A 20,862-nucleotide genomic window follows, 5' to 3' on the forward strand; every position below is an offset into this window, starting at 1 on the left:
CTTGCTGCTGTTCTGACTGAGTCTGCTGATTTATGATCAATAATTTTTATTGGATTTTCAACAATTGGTTGGAAGTTCAAGTGTGTTTTAGTGTGGTGTTGAGAAGACGTTGCCTCTAATTCTGCCAGACATACCATCTGATACTCCCGGAACGCCCCAACATTACTTCCCGCTGTTGGAGTCGAGTCACCGTGGAAATGAGAAGTAGTTAGTAAATCAACCTTTAAAAGCCAAACTTACTCCAATGCGTGTTCGTTTTTTTGTGCTCAAGAAGAAAAGGGTAAAATAAAGACTCCACAACTGATTAGAGTTCCGATATTTAGTTTCTTCAAGTTCTGGAGTTCAGGAAATAGTACAAAGACAGATATCTGGGCGGCTTTTTCTTAATCTCACGAGAAACTGCACTCGGGCCAGCCCAGTCAAAAAATGCGCGCCATCTTTCAGCCCAGTTTCAGTTTTTATAGGAGTTTTTTATGTCAAGGGTAATGTAGGTTGAATCGGTCGTCCTCGCTCCCTCCCAAGGCACGGGTCCACGTCCAAGGGAAGGTTTTCCCCAGGTTAGTCATCGTCTGGATAGTTGATGATGGTCGATTCCCGTCTGGTCCCGTAGACTGGCACGCCAAGGCTGGCCTTCTCCGGCGGGCCGTCTCTCCGCTGGCATTCTTCTGTAATCTTGTCAGTGTGCATGTGTGCGCGTGTATGTGCAAGTGTATGTGTATGTCTGTGTGTGTGTATGCGGAAGTGCATGTGCTCCGATCTCCAATTATGTCTTTCGGAATGTGTTTTTCTTTTGATTGCGTCTGTGTGAGTCCTCCAGTGCCCAATTTGATATGTTTGCATCGCTACAGCCAATGTGGAGAATGTGCTTCGTCGTATTTGTCCATGAAGTGCTGTGAATGTGAGGGCAGCTCATGGAAATGCTATGTGCGCAAATCTATTCTCACTACTGATCATTTCAATAAAGTTCACACATTTAAACTAAGTACTATAAATTTTATCATATGAGAATAATATAATAAATCAGTAAAGATCAGGACTACAATCCCAGTCATTCTTGTGACCCGTGCTTCTAGTTTCATTTGATAAATGCTTCTTGTTTCATCGATGTTTAAAATATTCAGTAAATATGAACCTGCTAACTTTAATTATCGACATTCTGTCCCGTATGTGTTTACAATAATGCCAGTAATCGTAATAGAATCCTTCACCGCGCCTCCTTCGAAGCCACTCTCTTTGAAGGAGGCCTTGCTGTCCCTGCCCTATGCGCTGACATTTACAAGGACTTTTTAATTGACTTCAAATCTTCTTGTTGAAACCAGGCTTTAGTTTGATCATATTCTCCTCATGGGGGATTTTATTAGTCACGTTTGTTGTCCAAAAAAAACATTGTCAAAGGACTTGTTTAGCCTTATTGATTCTTTTAATTTTGTACCGTATCTGACTTGCCCGACACATGAACAAGGACTTACTTTAGACCTAGTTAGCGCGAATAGTTTACCAGTGTTAAATCAGAATCAGAAATCCCTTTATTGTCATTGTACTCAAGTGTGCAACGAGATTAGAGAGCTCCCCTCTCCAGTGCAATACAACAATAATCCAATTAAATATATAAATTAGATAAGAGAATAAATAGTGAGATGGAAAATAATACTGAATAGGATATATAAAAACACAGCACGTCGCTGTTCTGCAAGGTATGTGTGGCCGTGTGTGTGTGTGTGTGTGTGAGAGTTTAGAATAGAGATGGCTCTTGGAAAGAAACTGTTTCTCAGTCTATTAGCCCTTGATTTGATGCACCTGTAGCGCCTGCCAGAGGGCATCAGGTCGAATAGGTGTGAGTTTGGGTGGGTATTGTCTTTGACGATGTTGCGAGCCCTTCTGAGGCACCGGGCGGCGTAGATGTCCGACAGTGAGGGGAGAGGGCAGCCTATAATCTTATGCGCCGTTTTGACTATCCTCTGGAGCCTCACTCTGTCGGCCTCAGTGCAGCCGCTGTACCAGGTGGAGACACAGTAGGTCAGCAGGCTCTCGATGGATGAGTGGTAGAAGGCCAGCAGCAGCAACCTGTCCAGGTTGAATTTCCTGAGGACTCTCAGGAAGTGCAGACGCTGGTGGACCTTCTTTACCACTGCTGTGGTGTTGTGTGTCCAAGAAAGGTCATCGGAGATCTGTACTCCCAGGAACTTGAACGTGTGGACCCTCTCCACACACACGCCTTCGATGCAGAGGTGGGCGGCACCGTCTTGTTCCTCCTGAAGTCGATGACGATCTCCTTTGTTTTTGCAATTGCAGTCTGTTGTCCTCGCACCAAGCCGTCAGTCTTTGGACCTCCTCTCTATAGGCTGTGTCGTCACCTTTCGAGATCAGACCGACCACTGTCGTATCGGCAGCAAACTTGACGATGGTGTTGTTACCGTGGGCCGTAGGTGTAGGGGGCGTATAGGAGAGGGCTCAGCACGCATCCTTGAGGAGAACCGGTGCTCAGCGTACGGGTGGAGGACGTCTAGGGGCCGAGCAACACAGTCTGGGGTCTGTTGGTCAGAACAGAACAAACTTAAATGCCTTGGACATTGTGATTTCTGATCACATGACAATATCTTTCTCTCCTGTGCTGATGTTAAATCTGCCGCTTTGGAGTGTAGCCGCCAGATTTTCGACCCCATCAGTGCTGGTTGTTTTGCAGATGTCTTTGATGAGCTTTGTGTTCCCTCTTCAAACAAAACAAACTCACCTCTTGGTTCCAGTCATTCTGCCGTGCTGTATTGGATTCGCTGGCTCTATTAAAAACTCTGCAGTTAATAGCGAGACCTGAGCCTTGGTTTAATGCAGTGGCGGGTTGTGCATTTCGCACGTAGGCTTTCAGTGAAGTCCTACTTGAATGAATCCCCCTCATAACACCATCATTTATGACATCACGGCTGGACAAATAATATACATACAGTGAGTGTTGGATGACTCCCTTGAAAGGTCAGTCTCTGAAATGGCCTCGCAAGTGTATCCGCAATTAAATCCACATTCTCCTTCGGCCATTGTGGTTTAAAAAAAAGCATAAATATGGTTTTACATTTTTGGAAAGGTCGCTAGTTACGACTTCCGGGTGTGTTGATTCCGCATTGAGCTGCCCCTTCACGAGTGAGTATCAAATCACAAGATGTTGCATCATCTTCAATGTCAGGCCAGCGAGAAGGCTCACTGTACCCAGCTCGTGATCTGCTTGGCTATCGTAACTGTTTATCAACTTTGAAAGCTCATTGACTTTGACAGAACAGATGGCCGCACAATTGTATCTGAAGGCATCGGACGAATAGTGTGTGCTACTGGTATCAGTGCAATCTGCGTGCCAACATGAGCTAGCTGAATTCTGATTGGATAAAAACTCCCATTAAAAATACAACACTGGGATATAATATCACATTAATGTGAAGAATAAGATCACGATTTCTTGATTATGTTAGGCCAGCAGAGAGGGCCTTGAAAGCCTTGACGCCTACCACTGATTTAATGATGTACTTGCACAGCTCAATAGGATTGCCGCAAAGCCGAACACAAGTAGAAAAAAGACAAACTGCATGTCTCTTATCCAATCTGGAAAGTATGCTGACGTAACAAACAGTGAAGAGGCCAAAAGAGTACATTTATCAAGCCTTATTCAGGTTAATTGTCACAACCCATGTGTACTATTTTAAATTATTGATTGTGTACTTATACTCCCTCCGCCCATTTTCTCAGACTCTTCCACCGAAAAGTGGAATAGATAACTGCAATTGTTCATTGATAGTTTCTACAGTTAGGACTCATCAAGCGTCTCCAGTTGGTCCAAAATGCTACTGCTCACCTCTTGACGAGTACTCACTAGAGGGAGCACAAAGGTCCTACTCTGGCGTCCCTTCACTGGCTCCCTGTAAATTTTTAGATTTATTTTTAAGATTCTCTTTGTTTTCAAATCTTGAAATGGTCTCGACCCACCTTATCTCTCTGAGATGCTCCCCCCATTAGACACCTGCCCGGTGCCTCAGGTCTGTGAACCAGACGCTAGAGGTACAGAGGACTAAGCAAAGGCTCTGAGACTTTTCTGTTGCCGGTCCCACTCTTTGGGATGATCTCCTGCTAAGCTTTCGGCAAGCCACCTCTCTTCCCATCTTTAAAAGTCATCTTAAATCTTTTAATCTTTGACTTTTGACTCAGCATGAGACTTGTTTTGGGGGGTTTTGATGTTTTTGTTCCTTTACAGTCTTCATTATTAATTTGTTCTATTGTTTGACTTACCTTTGCTCCATATACAGCACTTTGTATACAGCGGTGGTTGTCTTAAAGTGCTTTAAAATACCGTTGATTTTTTTTTTTTAATTTTAGTTGTTTTTGCTGCCTTTCCCCCGTTCTATCCTCCAGTCCAGTAAGTGGCGGTAATGTGCCTAAACGCTGACTTGCCAAACAGCAAATAGGGTAGAGAAGAAGAAAGGGCGGAAAGAAAGGATACATATCGAGCAGAGAGTTGGAAACTGTTCATGTGTGAAAAACTTTATTAAAGATGCGCTGATCTTGATTATGTTTGGTTTAATGCAAGGAAAACACCAGAAAATATTTCACAACTAAACCATAACTGTAACTCGCCATACCACAGCCTCTGCAGAGCGGTGAGAACATTTGAATGTTACTTTTATTGGAGTTGTTTATAGGGTGACGCGAGGTGCAACTTTTCCCTACAGTTCACTTCATGAGCGACGTCAAACATCAGTTTTGAGTGCGCCCGTTTGTTGGACATTAAATGTTTGTATAACAAATTGTAGGCGGTAATTCATTTGACCAGCAGTTGAGTTTCCTCGGGAGATTCATGGACCGCGATGGAGTCACAGAAGGTCCTCGGCCAGATGAGGGACCAGTCAATAATTTAGGGACAGGTGTGAGAACCAGGGTCAAGCAAAATGAGAGGTCAAGAGTAAAAACAACTCCCTTTCACATAGTCAGCACACGACCGAGTGGCGCTCCGCTAAGAAGGTCTGGATCTCCAGGCTGCCTGCTACTTTGCACAACTGGACAACTGAACGCTCAGCTTCTTCGGAATGATGAACTTGTTACAGCATCCGTCGGAAGCTCAGGCGCCCAAACGTCCAGTGCAAGAAATGATTACGTCACGTCTTCTGAAAATACGCACGCAAGTACACGTGGAGATGAGGTAAGAATCTACTAAAGCGCTTTTGTAGAAAGTAGAGCATAATATTAAATCCCACAAATGTCTGATGAATGGATCTGTCTTTGACGTTTGTGTCTCATAATTGATCATTTCAGCCCACTGCGTTTTGGAAAGAAAGTGGACATTCAATGTTCAATGAATAAACATTTAATTGCATGAGTGAGTTTCATAATATTGACATGCTGAAAAGCTGTACCGCTACTATCACACTTATAGTGATAATATGCGCAGTGATATATTTGAGCTGATTTCTAATGGAGTGTTTGTAATCGGTCCCTCCAATGACTGAGCGAAACATGAAGTGAGTCGAGAGGGCGTGGCCATACTCCTCATTAAAAGTAAGCGTTTTTCAAGTGGCCTTCTTTCCTAATTTCTCCAAAATGAAAAGATAAAAAAAGAAAATGACATCCAATTTCAGTTTCCTGATCAAAAATAATATAAACTGAGCTTGTTGGTGAAAAATTGGCCATCTTGGATCTTGTTCTCCTTAAGTGTTTATCTTCCAGTCACTCACTCACTCAGTCACTAACATAGTACAGCACAATATTGTGTTGAATTACATCATCCTAGAAGGGGATTCCCCTTCTTGCGGCCTCTTCTCAAGGTTTCATTTTTTTTCCCCCAGATTTTTTAATTGATATGTTTTTTTAAGTTTTTAATGTACCTTCCTGTAGGTTAAGAACATGGAATGGCATTAATATCTGTTGACTGTGGGCATTTGAAGCCATTTCAGACTTTTGTGATTAAGAGCTGTATACAGAGGTGTGTATTACATTTTTGGTGTGTTTCTCAGATGAGCACCAGAGGTTGTTATTTGATTCTCAATTTTTTTTTTCTCAAGCCACTGAACTGACCTCATGGTTGAATGCAAAGAGTTACACCACATCTGGGCAAAGTAGGGCCTGCAGGCCACATCCAGCCTATCCACAGTCTCTACAGCCTTTCGTAGGTCATATTAGGGCTGGGACAATAATTCAATGTATCGCAATGGTCACTGGATCAATATCAAGAGAAAATACCAGTGTTAGCCATGTCCGATGCTCGGCATTCCACTCATAATTCAAAATAAGGCTGTAAAATATGAATGCACTATGGCAACAATGAGTCAGCTAAAAAGATAAAGTAGTCCTAAGGTGGGTGGTCAACGCTAATGCATGCGCTGTAAGAGAGTATTAGTTCACTACACATGAAGTTTATAAGTGTGTGGGTGTGTTACTCGTAGATAGTCATATTTAACTGTCTCATTTGTTTGATTATATTTTGCCCTATTTTTTTTTGGACTAAACCGTGATTTGTGGTTGTTTGTAAAACAGTGACAGCCAGATTCATTCTCTACAAAGTAGTAACATAAATCTTACAAATATACATGTATTTACAGAATTTGTTTCTTAATTGGAATCAGTCTGACATGTTTTGCCTTTCATTCCTGATCATAAAACGGTCACAAGAGGATGGCTGATACTGATATCGTCTACTGTTGCGAGTATCGATACCTTGAATTGAAAAGTAATGGCCCTATACCAATACTCCTGCGCTCCAGGAGGGGTGTCCATCCAGTCCTACGGTCGCACTATCCAGCAAGTTTTAGATGTCTCTGGCCTCAAACACGCCTTATTCAAATGATTAGGATTGATCAGGTTTTTCAGAGCTTGCTGATAAACTGATCATTTGAATCAGGTGTGTTGGAGGAAGGAGACATCTACAACATGCTGGTTTGGGGTCCTCAAGAATTGGGGTTGAACACCCCTGGAGTAATCTGTAAACAGTTGGGTTTGGAGAGCAGCGATTTCAATGGAGTGTTTTCAACCAGGTCTGTAAAAATAACGGCAGTATTGGAATTGCCACAGTATTGCTGTTGTCATGTTACAATATTAAAAGCAACATATCTCTTTCATAACTGACTTTTTGCCCGCTTCAGCTAAACTCAGTATTGTGAATTAAATTGAACATGATACTTTAGCTCCTTAGCCAATAGTTACATGATACATTAAAGTAACGGGCCAATCCTATTTCTTTGTCACTGCTGTTATGATGTACCAAAACACAACACCTGTATTGTGTTTTTTATTTCAATATCATGCGGTTTTTTTTCCTTACAATATTGTGCGTTTTTATACAGTATTTCCAACCTCCCCACAATATTGTGGAAAATGATCGTATCGTGAGGTACATATTGTGGTATCACATTTTGACGTTTGGCTATACGTACATCCCTAATTTCAACCATGTTGTTACGAAGCGATATTAATTGTACTATGGCTGGGCGATATGACCTAAAATCAATATCGCGATAAATTAAGCCATTTTACCTCAATAACGATAAATGCACAATAAATTTCCACCCGTGGACCAAAATCAAAATAAATGCAGGAAATGCATATTAACTGTTTTTTTATTGACCAACTGGTACACATTACTTTCAATGAAAAATAAAAGTACAAAAATCATTTGTATAAACATTCCAAATAACTTGCTTTGCATGACTTGATCAATGTCACAAAGAACAGGAGAAAAGGAGTACCTCTCGCAAAATCTTTTGTGCAAGTAGATTGCGCCGAGGTGCTGTAATGCGATGTGCAAAGGCCTAGATTTGTGTAAAGGTCTCTTGTAAACAATATAAATAATGCCATGTGTAAAGGAGCTAGTGTGGTCAGCAAATAAAATGCTAAATAAAATGGGAAAAAAGTCAATGCAAATAAACAAGTGTGCATCATCGGGAAAATGTGCCATCTCGAGTACTCTGGTGCGCGGTCGCCACTTGTCGTCTTCGTCATGCACAGTCCGGTTCAAACAGGGATCCATGTTGCGACTCGACCACAAGTCGGATGTGGATGCAAAATGCTTGACATGTATAAGCTCCCGTCCCGATGTTGTCCATATTGGGAAGTACGGTTTGCGACAAATATTTCCGTACCTCTTGTCGGCTACTTTCAAGAGCCGTTTAAATCCTATGCGCTCCACGGTAACTAGAGGAGCTAAATCTTTAGCCATGTGCTAGGCTATCGCGTCCACCTCTTAGACATTCTCTCGTATGGCGTCGCCTCCGTTATGGGCTGTTGTCACTGGTCGAACCTTGCTTCTCCCTTTTGAACTTTCAGCACAAGCTCCAAGTCAACAGCATGGTTGTGTTGTGAGTGGTGAAAAAGAAAAGGTTGGACGCGCTGTTTTGGGTGCTTACAACGGACTTTGTAGTTCGTTCTTTTGCTCAAACATCGTCTTTATGGAACCCAAAACATTTCCAAACGTCAGATGTCGAATTTTTTTTTGGGACAAGCGCAACAGGAACAACTTCAATTAACGTTACTTCGTCTTCAGCCGTGTCAGCCGCTTCTGGATTTGAATCGCCAGATTTGAATCGCCAGCTACGACAGCGTCTGTTTTCTTTTTTTTTTTGTTCTGCTGAGGGGAGTCACGTCACGTGACCTACAGCCGCTGTAGCCGTCTTAAAGGGGCATCAACATAGCCGCAAAAAGACAACACTTCTTTTTTTTTTTTTTAAACACCGAATTTACCGACATGGGCAAAATGATGTCGTCAGTGTATTAAATTTCGGTAACGGTAAATTTTCGGTTTATCGCCCAACCCTAAATTGTACTGTTTTTTCTTTGTGTATTTTGAAGAGTGCTGAAAACTCAAAAAATTAAACACACTCATTGAGATAATCCAAATTTGTAGGATGTTTTGCCTTGAAAAATTTGGTTGATTTTGAAATTCTACTTCCTACTTTAGAGGCATTTGACTTTTGAGATTTGTTCTTCTTTTTTTTTTTTTATTCTGTGGATCCAAAATGTTTTTCATTTTCACTTTTTTCCTCACCTTCCTTCTTTCATTAAATCTATTGAATGTATTACATTTGACCTTGTCTTTCAATGTAGGGAACCTGTTTTTTGGGGAAATTGTTATACGCAGTAATGTATCTTCATTGCTGTCTTCTGTCTTAAGCCTGCTGAAACGAAAACAACGTTGGACTTGACTGATATGAACACTTGCGCATCACCTGAGGTCACAGAGATTTGTGTTAAAGATGGTGAAAAGAGAACTGCCTTCATCTCCACCAAACTTCACTCAGGTTGTTGTTGTTTTTTCATGTATTAAAACAAACATAAATGCCTTAAAGATATCACGATAAATTTTGCTTCACAAAGAGGACATGAGCATTTTTAATTAAAGAGGGAGTGTGCATTCTGATAATACATTAATGCTCCTGTGATTAGTGTATTTTAGAGTGTTGAATCACATAAGAAATTAATGTAGGAATGATTTTCTCAGTGCCGCTATCGAATTAATGTGTGCGGGTTCGAGGAAAACAGATTCAGGCAAGTCCTTTGGGCGACATCACAATCCATGCTTGGCTGATATTTAAATTTTCCATTTTTAACATGAATAATGTAGAATAAATTGTATCTTGTTGTTAGAAGAGCGATTGTAACTTAAAAAGGTACATTATGAGTAAGTAATGGAAAGAGAATGTACCTTTCTGTAGTAGTTTGTCTCGGATGTAGTGTAAATAAATACTACTGAATTTCAGTATATTGACTACATTTAATTTGCAAGCGCCTTTCAAGACCTTCAAGGACATCAATAAAAGCAATTAAAATCAAACTGTTCAACGAAAGAAAAAATTGGAAATAATATATAAATAAAGAAATTAAAAAATAGATAAATAAAATAGAGAAGAGGAATTAAAATGAATATTGAAATGCTTGATATTATTTCTCGCAACTTACTACAAACCCAATTCCTATGAATTTTGGACGCTCTGGTAAACCTCAGTGAAACGGAATACAATTAATACACAACTGGGAGCGACATTGAACAGCTTGAAGCCTCTTTTTTGAACAGTTGTAAAATATGTTAAGTTTCGTTAACTGCCCGCATAACGTATCTCAAGTCCGTGCTCGCAAGCCATCAGACAAAAAATATCAGAATGATGGCTCATATCTCAAAAGTTGTAATTCAGGTCATTCTTATCTCAAGGCACCACTGTGTGTCACAAGTACTTAAATACCTTGTCAGTGAAATGCAATAGCCTTAAACATTCATTCAATATTATTTCGCTTATTTAGTCAAGAGTTCTTCTATTTTATCATCATATTTTTTTCCAGCAGATGTGTCCCATTAGCACATGTTCTTGCCTGACAATTTTACCCACTATGGAGCTAGGCCTTAGAGTCCATCACAGCATTTATTGAATTGTAGTAACTAATTGAATGTTTCAAGTAATAAATCACCAGTGTGTTTCCCATTGGCTGCTTACATGCATGATGTTTCTTCATAGCTGTGAAGAAGAAGAAAAGGAAGATGGGACTCTACAACTTTGTCCCAAAAAAGAAAGCAAAGCCCCTGAAACACTCAGAAAAGGTGAGTTTTTGCACATTGATAAATAATACGAATGCTTTTGTTTCCTAAAAAGTTTATTTTTCTGAAATATTTTTCACAAGATCAAAACTACACTACATTGGCTGACAGACATGCACATTGGCTCCTGGCGCAGATGTCTCTCGCACTCGCACTCGCACACTCAGAATATGTATTTCAAGAGTTAAACATTCCATGATGCATCCATGGTGTTTGTCAAGCTATCCATGTTACTGTCCACATATATCACAATCACCTCTCCCTTTATGTTCTCCCCATTTGTTGCAAATATCCTTGTAGTCCCATGTCACTTCTTTTTCATTGTCAAGCCAAGTTTCTGATACCACATTTTTGAATTTGTTTAATTTGGTGAAGTGTTCTTTGAGTTTTATCACCGTAAGTTTCAATGACACTTCTATTAAAATGCATTTTCCATTTTGACTTTTCCGTTGAATTCATTGTCCATGTCGGACTCACAAAAAGAACTGTAGTGATTGTTTTTGTAAATGTGATTGCTCGGAACTGAATTATTCTCAGGGTTTAATGTCTTGTGTTCAATGTATTTGAAGGTTTTAAAATAATCCTTTTTGTTCATGAGTTTATGATCTCAGTGGCGTCTACCAATGTTTTGACCCTGTATAGTTACAGTTCAGAGTCACAGCTTGCTGGTTTGTTGGTGCTGAACCTGATTCTGTTATTATGGTGTACTGGTGCGGGGGGGGGGGGGGTGAACTATTAGTTTGTCATGTCAACAAAAAGGCTTATAACAATTTTCCCCTGTAATTCAAGTTTCTCCCTGAGAATTATTTGCTTTTTTTATGACCAATAATTTTGTTTTTTTATTATTTGCACTCAGTAACTTTGTGAATGTATCTGTAATTGATTGACTGGTGAACAGTGCAGAGTGTAGGGCCTTGCCTTTTTCTCATTGTTAGCTTGGATAGGCTCCAGCTCTATGTGACCCTGAATAGAATGAGAGTTATTAAAAATGGATAGATAGATGAAAATTAAATTGAAGGCTAGCGCCACATTCACCCCCCACCCTGTATTCCTATCCACACACATTTCTGTTTTCAATAAAAAGTATGATTCTCTCACAACACTGTGCAGATGAGCCATGTTGGAGTAGATGGGATCATTTCTATGATTACAAAATCGGGAGACGCAGCAAGTATGAGAAGAGAAGCACAATCTGCAGAAGCAAACCACGTTGAATACACGGAGCTGAATTTAGCCTGTCTTGATCTGAAAAGTCAGGAAGAGCTACTTTTACCACACTCATCGGGTAACCGTTGCATCTCACTGACTGACTGTATTAATGTTCCGTAAATAGTACAAGTACAATCACTTTTCTACATATATTAATGATATCTTTGTATTTTGACCAGAACTTGCTGAAGTGACAGAATCAGACCTAACTGAAGAGTTACCATTGTGCTGCTGTCGTATGGAGATTCCTCCCTGTGGCGGAAGATTGTCTGAACAGGATCAGACCTGTATGGCCACGGAGAGCGCAGATGGAACGGTAAAAACGAAACATGAGTGAAACCTTTAGGATACTTGGAGTGACATTTCCACCTTGCCTAGAACAAATTTTCGAATTAATACTTTGATCAATCCAGAAGCAACCTGTTTGTCAAGTATTTGAAATTGATGTACCGTATTTTCCGGGTCACAGGGCGCTCTTTAAAGTCCCTAATCTTCCCCAAAACAATCAAAGCGCCTTTTAAAGCGACGCGCCCATTATATGGACTAAGCATTACTTGCGACTATCAACCCGTTTACTCATTGGGCTGTTCGGAGTGCATGTTAGCACACCCTGCTGGACAAAGTCTGAGTCATCTATGCTTAAAATTGACTGTGACTTATACATTATGTGACTATTGTGTTTGGGTGATGGTGTAGGAGAAAGCTGGACAAAAGGGCAGCTGTCCACAATGTTGTAGTCTGTCTTATCATTTATGTTATTGAAAGCAAGAAACGTCCCAGGTTTAGACAACAGACTGCAAAAAGCCCCAAGCACAACAGCACATCTCTCTAAACAGCCATGTTATTGGCTGAGTCTGAGTGCCTCCCAAGAAGCCATTGCTATAATCTTTTTGTGTTATTTTTATTTCTTTTGGGTATATAGATGGCATGAGAGATACATGTTTTGTGTTAATCTTATTTCTTTGTTTCATTGTTTGCTTGTATGCTGAGTTTTCTTTTGGTTTAGATTTGAAACCGTGACTCTAAGGAGTGTGGTGACCAGTGAAGTCCCTCCCCTGACGTTGTCTAGAAGACTATTGCCCAGACACCTTCTATTGGTTAGAGTCATTGTTATTGGCAATGATCCCTAATAGTTTCATGACATCTTTACCTCACCTCTGGCAACGATCTCTTGAGTCCTGGGGAGCTGGCACTAGTTAGCGCAAGCAGCAGCCGAGCTAGCGCGAGCAGCAGCCGAGCTAATGCTAGCGCTAGACGTCTTATGACCGCAAAAATATGGTATATTCTGTATTTTATTGAATTATAATAGACACTGCTGCTGCTCAGACTGGGCTCATGGATCAAATTCAGGGGTGTGAAAAGTAGGGATGTAAAGATTCATCAACAATCGATATAATATCGATCTAATCTGCTTAAAATATGCATCAATGTAAAAAAAACCATAATAATAATAAAAGAATTGATTGGGCAACACCATGCGAAAAATAAATGCTTATTCTCAATGTCTTGTCTGCAACGCACATGCTCATTTGTGGTATTCTGAGTCGTCCGTGATGCAAAACCGAAGGATTATTGGTAGTTGAGTTTCATGGCAAACCCGTGTTAGCGGTAGCAACAGAGTCCAAAAGTGGGGATATTTCACAAAATTACTTAGATGGACACTTTACCCTATTTTACCGCAACCTTCGATCCTTACACTTTCGTCCTTCCGTCTTTTTAAAGTCTTTCACCCTCAGCAAACGTCCCTTTCATTGCAGCACGACAAAGATTCTTGATCACCAAGAATTCATTTATGACATGTTCAATAGTGTCTGGAAGCTAACTATAGTTAGCACACACAGGTTACGGTGTGTGCTTGATGCAACACTTATAAGATGTCCTTTATGGTTTGTTAACATATTGTAGCGTCTATTATGGATTAAGGAGGCATCAGTCTGCAAACTCAAGTTTATTAATAACCAAAACAGTGTGTGTTGGTCCGTGTTTGACATTGAAGGAGAAAGAGAGAAAGATTGTGAGACGCTTTCTCTACCGAACGGAGTGATGCATTCATGAACTGAGAATTACTAGTCCTCAAAGTAACAAAACATATATGCCACAAGCCCTAATTAACATCACATAAAATTATAACGCATAATTTAGTTTGTTGCTATATACTACATTATGCTGCAAAACGTTTTTTTTGTTGTTGTGTGTACCTTGTGCATTGATTTTGTAAATCGATGAAGTACTTTTAAGTTACGCAAACTAGTGAAGAAAAGCAAAATGTTCTGGATGAAGGTTAAATAAAAACCAAATTTAAAAAAATGTTTGTTTTTAAAAAGTGTTTATTTTAGTTTTCTTACGCCCAGTGCATTTTCCTACTTTACTACCGTACTGAGTTTACAACCTTTTACATTTGAAACAAATAGTTTCCAAGTATTTCTTTATGTATTCACAGATAGTTTTGTAGTATTAGTGATTGTGTAGAGTTTTGCTTCCATTTTAAAATACACTAAACATTTACAGCCCAAAATTTTAAAGCCACAGTATTGCCTTCAATTTAAGCCTCACCATCATTTCTAAACAATAAAGTTGTATTGTATTGCCGGTACTGGCTGCAAAGTTCAATCAAGGATGAATGTTGTATCATCTTATTAATTTCTACATACCTTAAAGAATTTAAGCTATTTATGGTCATATAAGAGCCGCTGCTTGCTAGCGCTACATGCCACAATTAACAATTAGTCGACTAATCGCAACAACTGTTGGTGATTTTTGGTCGACGACCAAAATGTGGCAGCCCCAATTTGCATAGTCACAGTGCTCTCTCTCTTTATCTCTCCCTGCCTCTCATTTGCTCCCTTGCCCGCTGTCAGGTTTAAATGCCCTGACGCCGTTTGGGAGAGCTTAGCTTACTGAAATAACTTACTAAAGGTGACGGCCGAGGCCAGAAGGAACCAGGCAAGGTTGTTCATTTTTACCGGCCGGCAGGGAGGGAGGGACAGAGAGCGATCAGTTGACATGCTCGCAGCTCCGTAGGACTCCCTGTCTTCCCGCCCCGCCGCCTCTGCTTTTATTAGAGCTTGAAGCAGACTCATAACGAAACAGAAAATAGCTCATCATGGCTTACAATGAAAGCAAGGAAATAGAAACTAAAGCAAAAATGTAAGTGCGTGTGCGTGTGCAATCTTAATGCAATTAGTGTATAAAAACATGATTAGAAATACACAAACTGATTATATAAGGTTACTTGAGGTTATTATGATCTTCAGCTTATCTTACACCCGCTCTGGCACTTGCACTGTCAACTGAACTGTCAGTTAAAGGGCCAGTACATGCAAATTACAAATACTTGAATTCCAAGACTGGTTGCCATCCAATCGCAGGGCACACAGAGACTAACAACCATCCGTGCTGACACTCAAACCTAGAGACAATTTAGTCCTCAAAGTTAGTCCTCAATTAACCTGCCATGCATGTTTTTGGAATGGCGGAGGAAACCGGAGTCCCCGGAGGAAACCCACGCAGGCTCGCGGAGAACATGCAAACTCCACACAGAAAGGCCAAAACCCTGCACCTCTGCACTGTGAGGCCATTGTGTGAACCAGTCGTCCACCATGACGCACATATTTAACAGTTTTTTATTTATTAAAAAAAATATTGCTTAATAAATAATTAATAATTATTATTAATAAATAAAATAATTCACACTTATTTGAAAATAATATCATTTTATAGAGCACTAATTATTTTATGATTGAAAACTATTTGCTGTGATTGTCTTAACTTAGTTTCTTATTAATTTAACAAGTTAAATAACTGTCAATAAAATAAAACAATATTATAATAATTTTACAACTATTAACATTTTTAAAAAGATTTCCCGTGATCTTTGATTTGGTGGTGCTTATACTTATCACAATTGCTTCACACTTGGCTGGAACACCACAGCTTGATGGAGCCAACAGCACCACAATCTCTGCATAAAGCAAAGATTTAATCTAGAGGCCACCAAACTAGACGTCTGTTGCATCTAGAAGTAGAACGTCCATGTAAAAATAACGGAATCCGTGACAAAGAGCAGCTGAGGTGTACTCTACCCCTCACTGGAAATGAATCAGACTTCATGCCAGCAATGCAGACCAAAGTCTTGATACCGGTTGTACAGGGACCGAATGACTCGTAGCTGTGGGTCCAGTACCCCAGACTCCAGGAGCACACCTTCGCAGAAATCCCTGAGCAACACAGTCCAAAAACACTTGTAGACTGGTTGGGCAAACTCCCACATACTCTCCAGGGCATGGGTCCTCAATCCAGTGTCCTGCAGGCTTTCCAACTCTCACTGCTGCAACACTGCTGATTCAAATAATCAGATAATCAGCAAGGTCTGCAAAAGCTAGATAACGCTTGTTCAGGTTTGTTGCACCAGGGGGAGATAGAAAACGGGCAGGACACCGGCCCTCGAGGAACATGATTGAAGAACCCCTGCTCCAGGGGTTGCTCCACTGATCCGTTGTTTACATGGCCAGGGCAAAATCCACAGTGCTTCTCCTGAATCTGAGATTCCTCTTCCTGACAGACCCTCCACTCCAGAACCCCAATTCAACCTTACCAGGTAATGTTGTTACCATCTCTTTGGTACCCTTTCTGAAGAAGGACCACCCCCCTGGTCTTCCAATCCACAAACACTGTCCCCAAGGTCCATGCATTGTCGAGGCATGTGAGCCAACATGTCCCACCACATTCCCATCCTTGAGAAACTTCGGCCGGATCTCATCAGCCCACTTTAGAATACCCAGATTCTGCTTCTTGATTGAAAAGCATGTCAATGGAATTGAGCTCATTGACGTATTCCACCTACGACTCACAATGTCACACTATCCATATTTTTAATGGTGCACTGCTTCGCCCTCCTGAGATGGCGGATGGTGGACTACAATTTCTTCAAAGCCGCTCGGAAGTCATTCTCCATAGCCTTACAAAACTATTTCCTAGTTTCTGTGTCAGCAACAAACAAATCTTCAAAATACTTGGCCTGCTGCTACCTTCGTCCCACAGGTATGAAAAGCAAGATAGGACTCTTTGTTCAGCTTCACGGCATCCCTAACCACCGGTACCCACCAGCCGAGATGTCCTAGTGCCAAATGAACGCATGGATACCCTTATTTTTGAACATGGTTTTTGTTTTGCTCAATCCTTGATTTGCACAGAAGTCCAATAACAGAGCAATAATTGGGGGCGCTTAGGTGGGAGTGACTTAGGGGATGCACGATACTAGAAAAACATGCAATATGTGATATGGATGTTGGCTACAGCGGTATCGATATTATTGCAATGTTTAGCATGTACCTAAAGGAATCCCATTTTTATATTTAATAAAAGTACATTTTTTTTCATGCGGCAAAATAATCACGCTTGATGTGCTTTTAGTGAATTTCTTGTAATTCTCCTAGATAATGTCTAACTATTGGGTGGCGATGCACATTCGAGTTTGCGTCCTACTGGTCAAATTCAGATCAAAGCATACAATTCCATAGGAAAATGATTGCTTTATTGCTCTTTGTCATAAGCATATTGCATGTGAAAATATTGCAATATAGATTTTTTCCCCCCAATATATTGTGCAGCCCTACACTGAATGAATATTTGTTTTTCAAGGTCATTATTTATGGTAATATTCAAGTGTATTTGAACTTTTAACAGTTTGGATCAAAGACAACGTCTTGTTTTCTCTCCTCAGCTGAATCGATGTCAGAGAGATGTGATAAAGCATGAAATGATGAGACCTTCCAATGTGGTCCATTTGCTGGTTCTGTGTGAGAATCACAGGGCCAGCATGGTTAAACACCATTGCTGCCCTGGCTGTGGGCTCTTCTGTAGTGTGGTGAGAGCACTCCTGAGCATCACAAAAATACTGTGGTTGCACTCCCATCTTAACTTGTGAATATTGACTATACCGTATTTAATATGGATATTTTCCTGCTTATTCCTATTCATTTGCTGTGCTGTTTGTTCCTTAGGGTACCTTCATGGAGTGCCAGCCCCATGGTAGCATTTCCCACCGGTTTCACAGGGATTGTGCCTCAGTTTTAAAGGATTGCAGGTTTTGTCCCCATTGTGGAGAGAATGCCAGCAGCGCGAAAGAGGTCACGGTACCCTCACCCTCCCTCCAAAGATCATATAGAGAACCATCACTTCCACCTCCTCTGCCAAAACCTGCTACACAGATACTCAGAGCTAAAAAGACTTGTGAACCACAAAGGAATAGAGAGCTGAACTTCAGCAGGTAAACATTTTCTTTTTAATCATCCAAATGAAAAACATAACAAAATACAAAAGGCATAAGAATCTAATTTCCTTTGGAATTGTTCATTTGCTACAGTGGCAATGCAAGCAGAAGTCCTATCGAATCACTAGAAAATATACTGATGGAACTAGATGATGAAAAGTAAGGTTGCATTTGAAATATTTCATCATTTTGCAAACATCCACTCCTTTGGATGCTTTTTCATCTTCAGAATAAACAATTCATTGAGCTTCATGTTTTTGTAGCCTGAAACCAACAAAAAAAAATTATCCTAGCGGACAGCTCTATGTTTCTGCAGAAGAAGGGGAACTCCAAAGAGTTATTCATCTGTTAGGTAACTTAAATATATTATTTTTCCTCGTCTTACAAGCGGCACCAACTATTTGGTCTCACTGAGTGTTTTAGTGCCATTATGCCTAGTGTCAACTAGCAACTTTGTCTACAGCAGTTGATGGAAAGGATCCCAACACTCTGATGGATACCCAAAACAAACGAACACCCCTACATGCTGCTGCTACTGAAGGGCATGAGGAAATTTGCCATATGCTAATCCAGGTTAGAAGCAGTACATTTTCTTTTTTTTTTTTTTTACAACACACACACGCACACACACTAATTATGTGATACAAAACACCACCGTAATTTTTTCCCCCCCGAGATTGCTCATACACCTCATCAACCCGTACATGTTAATATTTATGTAGTGGTTCGGAAATTTAACACTTGTTGTTTGAGTTATGAGCTATGTGTGTGTGTTTATAGGCTGGAGCCAACCTGGAGATGTTCGATGAAGAGCAGAGAACACCCCTGATGGCAGCTTGCGAAAATAACCATTTAGAGACGGTAAAGTACCTGATTAGGGCTGGAGCCGCTATTAACCACAAGGTAAGTTCTGACACAGCACACTTACTTGAACACATACACATGAGCACTCACACACCAGGCGGACATTCGACATAAGGAAAGCCCATTTATTGTTGACTTCCTAACAAACGATTGTATACTGTAACATGACAGGTTTTCTTTGATTGTCCCATTCAAACACCTTTGGTCCTGTAATTGCTCTGAACATTTTGTGAAAGTAAAATGTTTGTTGTATTTTGAAGTTGAACCTTTTCCAGATCTATTAAGTTGCTCTTGCTATCATTTCCAATGAACTAGTTTACATATGATCGTGTCTTTTCAGTTGTTCCGTTTTTTTAATCATATTTTCACATCAGGATGTAATGGGTTTCACCTGTCTGCATCTGGCATCTAAACTGGGACATTATGACATTGTGCAACATCTGCTCTCCAGGACATCCAAGTACATCAATTGTCAGGTAGAAACATCATATTTAATTCAATAGTTGCTCACCGTAACCGTTTAAAACACTCAGCTCTGTCAGCTTTCAACCGTACATCTTAGAGGTAATTAGTGAACTATGTGTTTGAATATGAAGTAGTTTTACATTATTAGTGTAACTTGTGATTGAGCAGGATGATGGAGGATGGACTCCCATCACCTGGGCAATCGAACACAAACACAAAGAGGTGTTCTACCTGTTACTGGCAAACGGGGCAGACGTTAACATCAGAGACAAGGTAATTTCAGACACTGTTGATTGCGGTGAGGGTGTCACATTTGTTTATTGTTTACATTTTGTTCCCTTGTATGAAGAAGAAATTTTGAATCGCAATTGAACATTGCCTTCTTTTAGCATGCATGGTAGAAAATCACACAGATGTGACTGCTAGTTAAGTATTTGTTTGTTTTTGTGAAGTGTTTGTGTGGACTATCTATCTATCTATCTATCTCTCTCTCTCTCTCTCTCTCTCTCTATCTATATATATATGTATATATGTGTATATATATGTATATATATGTATATATTACAAAAATTAAAGCGTTAACTCAAGATTTATTTGGCAAACGGGGCAGACGTTAACATCAGAGACAAGGTAATTTCAGACACTGTTGATTGCGGTGAGGGTGTCACATTTGTTTATTGTTTACATTTTGTTCCCTTGTATGAAGAAGAAATTTTGAATCGCAATTGAACATCGCCTTCTTTTAATATACATGGTACAAAATCACACAGATGTGACTGCTAGTTAAGTATTTGTTTGTTTTTGTGAAGTGTTTGTGTGGACTATCTATCTATCTATCTATCTATATATATCTATATATATATATATATATATATATATATATATATATATATATATATATATATATATATATATGAAACTGTCCCATGTCTCGTATTGAAGAGGATCTGGAAGACTAGAACTGGACAGAGTTAGCACAAGATGAGGTTTTAGCTCACCTTCGGGGACGTGGTGAGGTGGAGGAGGTAGGTTGGGCCAGTCACGAGGAGTTTGTTTCAGCAGCGTAGGGCCATGGGTCCATCTTCTGCCTCGGCTGATGTCTTGGAGGGTGAGGCCATGGGTTATATCATCTACCGGGTTGTCTCGTGAGGGCACGTATCTCCATGCACCTGCTTCTGTCAGTTCTTGTATCTCCGCCACACGTGTACCCACGAAGACCTTGTATCTGCACGAGTCTGAGTTCAACCAGGTTAAGACCGTTGCGGAGTCTGACCATAGGGTGCAACTGCGTATGGGCAGGGTTAACTCAGTACTAATAACTTTGTAGAGCTGGGCACCTGTCAGGGCGGCACACAACTCTAGTCGTGGCACAGACTGTTGCTTTTTGGGTGCAACACGTGATCGGGCTGCAAGGAATGCAATTTCAATTTCCCCCTCTGCATTCTCTGTCCTCAGATAAGCCACTGATCCATATGCCAGCTCAGAGGCGTCACAAAATACATGA

The 20,862-nt window shown here is 40.4% G+C and overlaps 1 protein-coding gene across 5 annotated transcripts in view; it reads left to right on the forward strand.

Annotated features, from left to right (window-relative positions):
• The first annotated feature begins 4,466 nt into the window (after positions 1–4,466).
• ehmt1a (euchromatic histone-lysine N-methyltransferase 1a) overlaps positions 4,467–20,862 on the forward strand; it is a 31,524-nt gene continuing 15,128 nt past the window's right edge. For 2 of the 5 annotated variants that reach the window (XM_088302627.1, XM_088302662.1), the window contains exons 1-13: positions 4,467–5,173; positions 9,134–9,263; positions 10,470–10,552; positions 11,660–11,834; positions 11,938–12,074; positions 17,481–17,624; positions 17,761–18,026; positions 18,123–18,188; positions 18,293–18,381; positions 18,493–18,602; positions 18,810–18,932; positions 19,268–19,369; positions 19,527–19,631. In XM_088302627.1, the coding sequence (XP_088158753.1) occupies positions 4,832–5,173; positions 9,134–9,263; positions 10,470–10,552; positions 11,660–11,834; positions 11,938–12,074; positions 17,481–17,624; positions 17,761–18,026; positions 18,123–18,188; positions 18,293–18,381; positions 18,493–18,602; positions 18,810–18,932; positions 19,268–19,369; positions 19,527–19,631 (1,872 nt within the window). In that variant the 5' untranslated portion in view covers positions 4,467–4,831. The remainder of the gene's footprint in view (positions 5,174–9,133; positions 9,264–10,469; positions 10,553–11,659; positions 11,835–11,937; positions 12,075–17,480; positions 17,625–17,760; positions 18,027–18,122; positions 18,189–18,292; positions 18,382–18,492; positions 18,603–18,809; positions 18,933–19,267; positions 19,370–19,526; positions 19,632–20,862) is intronic. The other 3 variants (XM_088302645.1, XM_088302636.1, XM_088302653.1) reach the window with 3 other exon arrangements.

Source organism: Idiotropiscis lumnitzeri, chromosome 1 (genome assembly GCF_059441095.1).
Source record: "Idiotropiscis lumnitzeri isolate Australia: NSW breed Sydney's pygmy pipehorse chromosome 1, RoL_Ilum_1.0, whole genome shotgun sequence".
NCBI lineage: Eukaryota > Metazoa > Chordata > Actinopteri > Syngnathiformes > Syngnathidae > Idiotropiscis > Idiotropiscis lumnitzeri.